Below are 8,608 nucleotides of genomic sequence, written 5' to 3'. Positions count from 1 at the left end.
TTAGAGACTTTCAGAAGACAGCTATACCAGGCTCTGGTCAGCAAGCACTTCTAGGCATCAGCAACAGTGTCTGGGTTTGGTGTCTACGTATGGGATGGATCCTGAGGCGGGGCAGTCTCTGGATGGCCTAAAGAAGTCACTTTTTAAAAAATAAATAATTGAGGCTAGACCAAAATAACTACTTACAAGCACTGCGAAGTCCAATTCCAAAGAATCCAATGACCTCATATGACCTCTGTGAGCACCAGGAATACACACATGCAGACATGTCATAACACTCACTCATAAAAAATAAAATAAATCTCATTATTATTATTATTATTATTATTATTATTATTATTATTTAATCTTTTATTTACAGTCCACTTGTTACCCACTCCCTGTCTGCCCTCTAACTGGTCCTCATCCAGTACCTCCTCCCTGGTCTCCAAGAGGATATCCCTATCCTACCAAACCTCCTCACTCCCTGGGGCCTCAAGTCTCTCCAGGGTTAGGTGTCTCTTCTCTCACTGAAGCCAGATCAGGAAGTCCTCTGCTGTATATATGTCATGGGCCTCTTTTTTTTTTTTTTTAAGAGTAAAATTACTCCCTTTAAAAAAGCCTGGTAGTGTTATGGCCACAAGTTTTCCAGCACATTGATTATTCTGTCATCAGAACTGATTTGTACCAAAGGAGTTATTGTGGGATAGACATTCATCACAAACTTCTGAACAGTCAGGATGACTGGGTCATACCTCCACAACAGGACTGAGGTAGATGAGATGAAGAAGTCCACCCAGTACATGACCACAAAGAAAACCACCAGCAGCAAGATAATCTGTGTGGCCTTTTTCTCAGGGGATGCTCTCAGGTGCCTGATGCTATGAAGATGCTGGCATAGCCTCTGATGTCTGAACAAAAATACAATCATGTATGCACTTGTGGTTAGCATCACTCCTACAAGAAACACATCTCTTAAAGTTGTCACTGTTAAAATCAATCCCCTTATAACGATGTTTATGGGAAAGTGTGAGCAGTAATTAGTGACCTTCATCTGGCTGGTCTCACTCAGATTGGCATAAGCACCAACAGAGAAGAACTGGTTACTGCTGAAGGACAAATTGAAAGACCAAACATAGAAGAAAGCATATATGATGTATTTTTTCAGTTTATGTTTAAATTTTGCCAATAGTGAGTCACTGGGACTGATAGTGACAGCCTGGAATACACTCAGGAGACAGGTGATGGAGATAGAGAGGCCTCTCATCACCCTGTTTATGTAAAAAGTTGCCTTACATTTGAAGTCATTCTCAATGTTCAGTAACTCAAACATGTCTGTAAGCCAAATATCCCATCCAGTGAGGACCATAATTATGTGAATAAAAGTCAGTTGACAGGAGATCAGGTCCACAGGCTTAGGTCTATGACCTGGGATTGTGAAAATATAGAAAGTCAGTAGAAACATATTGGCTAGGACTCCTAGTCCAGCTTGGAAATAAAGGATATTCTTGATTGAAGACATAAATGGAAAGTGTATTCATCTTAAAAGCATAATGGAAGCCTATTTTATATATCTGAAAAAGTAATAGATTATAAATCAAACTTATGATTCACTTCACTGTATGGCTTTATAATCATTCTATTTTCCCTAGCAATTCTTCTGTAACCTGCTCTTTTACTTTTGATGGTTTACACTGGGTAGTCCCGATATTTCTATATACCCTGCAACTGACTCCTACACAGACAGAATATTATAGATAATGACTGCATTTAGTGTCATATCTACACAGAATACACATTTCGTGTTTCTGTATTGCACCTGAATCTCATACCTTAGAAATCCAATCCTATTGCTTTAAATTGGTTCATCTTATACTTAACAACTGAAACAGTAGTAACGAGAATAGAATATCTATAACATTTGCACAAATTGGGAAAATCATGGAAAGTATTAAAAAATCATAGGAGAATACATCATAGTATATAATTTTACTATGACCTATTTTGCAATTATCCTTATTTTGACTCACAATTCTAATGGATTCCCAGTCATAATTCATGATAACGTGACAGCTTTAAACAGTAAAAGGTACATCTTAATTCATTTTTTATGATTCTTTTCCCATGAAATCTTACATTCTCAGAATCTAGAATGAAAGACATAGATATAGTCGAAGACTGCTAGTGTGCCTTCTAGATCCTATTAATTCATAAGCAGTATCTCACTGTGTAGACCAGGCTGACCTCTCAAGCAGTATTGTTTCTAAATGGGCCTAGATGGCCTCCAGTTTAGTTCGCATCCAAATTAAACTCTTTTGTGTACTCCAATTCAGGATTAAGGAACTAATTCTGAGCATCAAGAAAGTACAATTTTTTGACCTTTCTCTGTGAGGATGAGTCAGTAAATCATTAACAGGATGTTTCCTTATGGCTTTTTCAGCCATCCATGTTGTTATTTTCCCTAACTACCCCCTCTTTCTGTATTTATCTCTCTCCAAGTTACCTAAGAACTCACCCATTTTCCCATTCCTTCTTTTATCGATTGTGTCCTGTTTCTACTCCCCTTTACCTTTCTCCCCACTTCTCTACCTGCCTCTTCACCCCTAATGAGCCCTGTCTGTTCCATTTTACTGATCAGATACTTGTAGACTGCTATTCTGCTCTCCATTGCTCCCACCCTCAACCTTATGCAGAAAATGGTCCTGTTTTGTTTTCCTGGTTTCTGTAGTTACTACAGACTACATATTCACATCTGAAGATGTGGGGCTAGAAGCCTCCAGCAAGAAAGAATATGGGATGTTAAGACAAACCCTATTTTCCACACATTAAGACAAACACAAACTTGCTGAAGATGACCATATAGTGATGCTGTTTGAGAATTTCTGTTTAAAGGAGATTCCTTCCCATGTAGTGGAAACAAGGTCCCAGTGTTATCATTCACACCAGCACCCAGACAATCTTTACAGTTTCACTCAACAGTTTTACTTTGGTGCATATGTAAGTTACTTGGCCTGATTACCAGGAACAATTTAGTATTGAATTGATTTAATGAAGTAATTTAAAATCAGCTTTGTTGTAATGAAGTCGAAAATGACTACAGTGATTAAAAGCTTGTGGGAAAAGGAGTGCCCAGTTATATTTTCAAGTTCCCTAGAATATTCCACATACATAGATGCATTCATGCTTGTATGTCCATATATAATGCATCAGTTAGTGGAAAAGACCATCCTATACAATCCCCATGAATACACCATGATAACTCCCACACTTTACACTTACATGATTTTTGCTCCTAAAAATCTTAGTCTAGTAAATTAATGAATTCATCCCAATTTCAGAGCCACACATCGACTTGTATCATCAACATACATCTATAGAAGCTGTACAGTGACATTCTGGTTTTTTTTTTTTTTTTTTAACACTCCACGTTTAGTAGTTAAGCGTGCTTTTAACTCTTGTAATGTGTCTGTGTTAGATTCCCAGCATAGACGTGGTCGCTCATGACCATCTGTAAGTCTAGTTCTGGAGTATTCATTGTCCTCTATGACATGGCATGACAGTGGTACACAGAAATACATGCAATCAAAACACTCATGTATGTTAGATCAAATAAATAAATCTTAAATAAATAAAAGCTCCTGGATAAACTTAATTTAAGACTTGGTCTCCATACTGAAAGAACCATAACCTTTTGTGACTTTAAAATTGGAAATGTATAAGCTACATATGTATAAAACTTTTATTAGTTATACATCTCTAATTTATTAAATACAACATTTAATAAAATTAATATGATAAATAATGATATATGTCAAAACTAGGAATTTATGTGTTTTTCCCTAGAGGTATGTTTTTAAACTTTTTATTTCATATCTATTGCTCTGTAAATGTTTATCACATATAGAAAAGAACACATCTTCTAATTGATCAAATGGCATCTTTTCCTGACATTCTCAGAATCTGACAGCAGACCAAAAAGACCAAAGCTACCACAGATACAAACCTGTTAACATAGGCATGCACTAATTAAATTCTTTTGTTTTATTTGAAAAAAAAATCAGTGCTGGGTTGTTTCAATTAGTTTAAATTGTAATAATGAGTTGTAAGAATTAAAATCCAAAGTGTGTCCATAAATGTTCAAAATATTGGAGAAGTCATCATTATGAAATGGACTCAGAATCAAAACAACAACAACAACAACAACAAAAACAAAAACAAAAAAAACAAGCATCGTGCAGACAGGTGTCTAAAGAGACCTGCAACAAAAGTGACCGAGAGCTGTTTTCTCTATATTATTCAATGTAAAAAAATTACTTTACCTTTTCATTATCCCAGAACTTGATTTAGAACATTCCTGTTTTATTAAATCATGATGATCTTTGCTTTCTGAGATGTGGAGATTTAGTAATCTAAGGGACATACAAATAAAATAGATGATAAGTATCGTCTTCAATTTAAGTTTTAACATATTCAGTGAGTAATGACCCAAAATCTATATGACTACTCAGAGAGAACATGAAATGTGTATGTGACTTTCAGGTGACAAGAAACGTGGTGTTGAGTGATGTAACTCTCCATTGTCAGCAGGAAAAGTAAGTCTTCAGTTATCTCATGAGATGATGACCTTAGTCATCCAAGCTAGTTTCATGTGATCTTTACAAAATTGAGGACAGCAGGAATAAATACTGATCATTTATTAAGAAGGTGTTAATTCATAGATATTACTTGATACTCTTATATAAATTAAATGCATGAATTCTTCTGTGAAAATTGAGTTGAGCACAGGTGACATTTACTAGAATATTACACTCACACATTTATGTGCCTGTTTCTCTAAGATGAAGCAGCAGTAGCAGCAAAAGTGTCACTGCAGAGATTGTGGGGAAGCAAGCATTCCCAGAGCTTTACAAGTTACATAGTGTGAGTTTGGGAAAGAAATGAAAATGGTTACTGGAAATTGTGTGTGTGTCTGTGTGTGAAAGCAAAAGAAGGAGGGAGATATCAACCTGTAGTTCCAACTGATTTCAATCAAACGCATTTCTCCTGTCTTAGCCTTGAAAGCATAGGTGTGTACCACCTTCATTTTCCATTGTAATCTCCTGTATAAACTAGTAACTGATATTGGAACAGAATAAAAATATTCTTGTGCTACTCATCACCTAGACTTAAATTTAATTGTCATTAATTTGTGAATGAATATTTTAATGAATAATTGTATTTGTAAGTATTGGAGGAAACCATGAAAAAAGTTGGTGAAATAAGGGTGACTTTCTTGAAGAAAATATTAACATTTACCAGGTTTATTTTGCTGCTGCAAAAGAAGAAAAAATTCCAAAGAGATATTGAGCAATGTGTGTAAAGTAACCTGAAATAGGAACTGGGACATTTTGTTGCTAAATGCTCACACATAAATGTTCAGTACTGGTGGCCCAAGGGAAATTTGCCCAGGGGAAATGATTATATGTTAACATAAAGACTGATGTTGAGTGATGGATCCAGGAGAAGTGCTGCCTCAATTTATATTTGTGGTACATAGCATAGAACCATGTAACCTTGGGAACTTCTGCCACTAAGGGAGAGAAAAATGACATTGCCAAGCTAAGCCAATGAATATAATTTTTGAAGCTGAAGCTGTGTGTGCTGATGAGTAATACTGGGATGTTTATATATTTATATAGAGTATAATAATGAAAAATTAAGAGTGATTTTTACAAAATTGTAAATATACTTGTCAAAAACTCTGGTATTATTTTGTGGTTTCACTAAATGCTAAATTAGTTAATATTTGTTGTATTCATAGCTTAAGTTTTATATTATTAAACACATATATCCTGTTAACTTGAGAAAAGAGGTAAAATGAGAAAATGCAAAATACAATTTTAGATAACTTAATATTGTGAAGGTAATCCTGGACACCAATAAGTGTGTTTCTTTGTCTATCACCTTCTAAAGTATTCCAGTGTCTTGTTAGAGGATGGAGAACTAACACATTTGTCAATACCTATGTAGAATTATACTGTTAGAATTTTTAGAGAATTGTATGTCAGATGTGCCTCCCAATATTGCATCTGGAGCAACTTTTTACATGCATATGAAGTACATTCATTTTGAAAAGTGATTGACTGCATTATATGTTCAGTGAATATATAATACCCATTGATCACCTTCATGCTTTTTTTTTTCTTTTCCTTCTTTCTCTATATCTCTCTGGTAGACCCTGTTTCTTATCTGAATATTCCCATTCTAGTGTCACATAAATAACCAGAGATCATATGTAGACAAATATATGCTCTTATATTAATTATTACACTCATACCTTTATGTCTACAAGCATCTGTTGAATGCTGGTTGTACAGAATGACTCAAAAGTAATATTACAGGCAAAGAATTCTCTAATCATTACAGAAAACCTTGCTTCCTTCTACCACCTACTTACAACTCTCACTATAATGAAGAGGAAATAAAACACTTACCCAGCTCGGCTTTTGACAAACATCCTTGTAGAATGAGGCCCTAAGAAGTAGTTATAAGGAATAAATATCACCAGTTCATTTCCCTCTAGACCCATTGTTATGTCATCTGGAGAAGGCAGTTCTGACCTTGAGGCCATTAGGAAGTGCCACTATCAAATAGAGAAGTGAACTTCCCTAATTCCAGGAAAACAGTAAAGTAGGAACACCTGAGATCTTGGTTCCCCATGTGTAAGCCATACTCTCCATTCTATATGGTTCTGTATGGATTAACTGTTCCTAGTCATTATGGACAAAACAAAATTTTCAACAATAATATGCCACTTAAAAGAAGTAGGAACCAATTTTAGATTCCCCATGGTATCCTTCCTTTTTCTAAAACATTGATAATCCCTTCCATACTTAATTGGTAGTATTTTTAGTGTTTCTCCTAACAATTAACAGGTCTCTATATAAAATTAAGAATATGTCACCTCCTCTGAATTCTTTTAGGAAAAGTTATCATTCTTTGTGAGCACACAGGAGTGAGACAATATATTATCAGGAGAAACTGGGCTATTGGGGCTGGGATGTAGCTCAGTTTATAGACAGCATGCCTAGAAAGTTTTGTATATGTGGGCACCATGAGATAAGTCAAACCTTCAAGATAGAGACACAAGTGAGGAAAGAATTGAAAAGATCAGGGATACAAGATGCATGCCTAAATATAATAAAAGCAATATTGAGCAAAGCAATAGCCAGCATCACATTAAATGAAAAGAACCTTAAAGCAATTCCACTAACATTATGGACAAGTCAAGGCTGCCCACACTCTCTGCATCTATTCAACTTAAAGTTCCAGTCATAGCAATAAAACAACTAAAGGAGATCAAGAGGACACAGAATGAAGATGAAGAATACTTAGTATTGCTACTGGAAGATGATAAGATAGCCCAAATAAGTGACCCCCCAAATTCTATGAGAAAAATCCTACAGTTGATCACATTCAGCAAAGTGGCTGGATTCAAAATCAACTAAAAAAAATCATTAGCCCTCCTTATACAAACAAAAAATTGGCTGAGAAAGAAATTAGGAAAACTACACCTTTCACAATAGCCGCAAATAATATAAAATACCATTGTGTAACTCTAACCATACAAGTGAAAAGCCTATATGAGAAGTAATTCAAATCTCTGAAGAAAGAAATGGAGTAAGATATCTGAAGATGGATAGATCTTCCTTGTCATTGAATTAGTAGGATTAACATAGTGAAAATGAACAGATTACCAAAAAACAATCTACAAATTCAGTGCAATTCCCATCAAAATTCCAATGCATTTTGTAACAGATCTTCAAAGAACAATTCCCAACTTCATACAGAAACCAAAAAAATGGAGGATAGCTAAAACAATTAGTAAAAATACAGTAAAGTACAGTAAAAGTAAAAACAAAAATATCAAGGTATCACTATCCCTGATTTTAATCTATGCTACAGAGCAATACTAAAATAATCTTATAATATTGGCCTGAAATCAGACAGGTTCATCAAAGGAATAGAATTGAAGTCCCAGAAATAAACTCACATAGCTATGGACACTTGATTTTTGACAAGGAATACTAAATAATACAATGTAAAAACAGGAAACACCTTCAACAGTTGGTCCTGGTATAACTGGATGTCTGCCTGAAAAAGAATGCTAATAGATCCATATTTACCACCAAGTAAAAAAATGCAAGTCCAAGCAGATCAAAGACCTCAACTTACAATCAGACACACTAAATCTAATAAAAGAGAAACTGAACAACTGCTTTGAACACATTGGCAGAGGAGAAAATTTCATGAACAGAATACCAATATCTCAATCATTAAGATCAACAAATAATAAATAAAACCTCATGGAACTGAAAAGCATTTGCAAGGCTAAGTAACCTTCAATAAGACTAAATGTCATTCTATAGAGTATGAAAAGATCTTCATGAAAATGCATCTGACAAAGGACTAATATCCCCAATGCATAAAGAACTAAAGAGGCCGGGCGTGGTGGCGCATGCCTTTAATCCCAGCACTCGGGAGGCAGAGGCAGGCGGATTTCTGAGTTCGAGACCAGCCTGGTCTACAAAGTGAGTTCCAGGACAGCCAGGGCTATACAGAGAAACCCTGTCTCGAAAAACCAAAAAAA

General features: G+C 35.2%; 1 protein-coding gene across 1 annotated transcript; it reads right to left on the bottom strand.

Annotated features, from left to right (window-relative positions):
• Window positions 1-610: 610 nt before the first annotated feature.
• Window positions 611-1,501, bottom strand: LOC110296734 (putative vomeronasal receptor-like protein 4). The gene has a single exon (XM_021165493.1). It carries the CDS (start codon window positions 1,499-1,501, stop codon window positions 611-613), a length of 891 nt encoding a protein of 296 aa, XP_021021152.1.
• Between the last annotated feature and the right edge of the window lie 7,107 nt (window positions 1,502-8,608).

The sequence above is a fragment of the Mus caroli genome, chromosome 6, assembly GCF_900094665.2.
Source record: "Mus caroli chromosome 6, CAROLI_EIJ_v1.1, whole genome shotgun sequence".
In the NCBI taxonomy this organism is placed as follows: domain Eukaryota; kingdom Metazoa; phylum Chordata; class Mammalia; order Rodentia; family Muridae; genus Mus; species Mus caroli.
This window is presented reverse-complemented; position numbering and strand designations above follow the sequence as displayed.

Coding starts and splice junctions, on each gene's coding strand:
- LOC110296734 (XM_021165493.1), bottom strand. CDS start 1,501: ATGTCTTCAATCAAGAATATCCTTTATTTCCAAGCTGGACTAGGAGTC.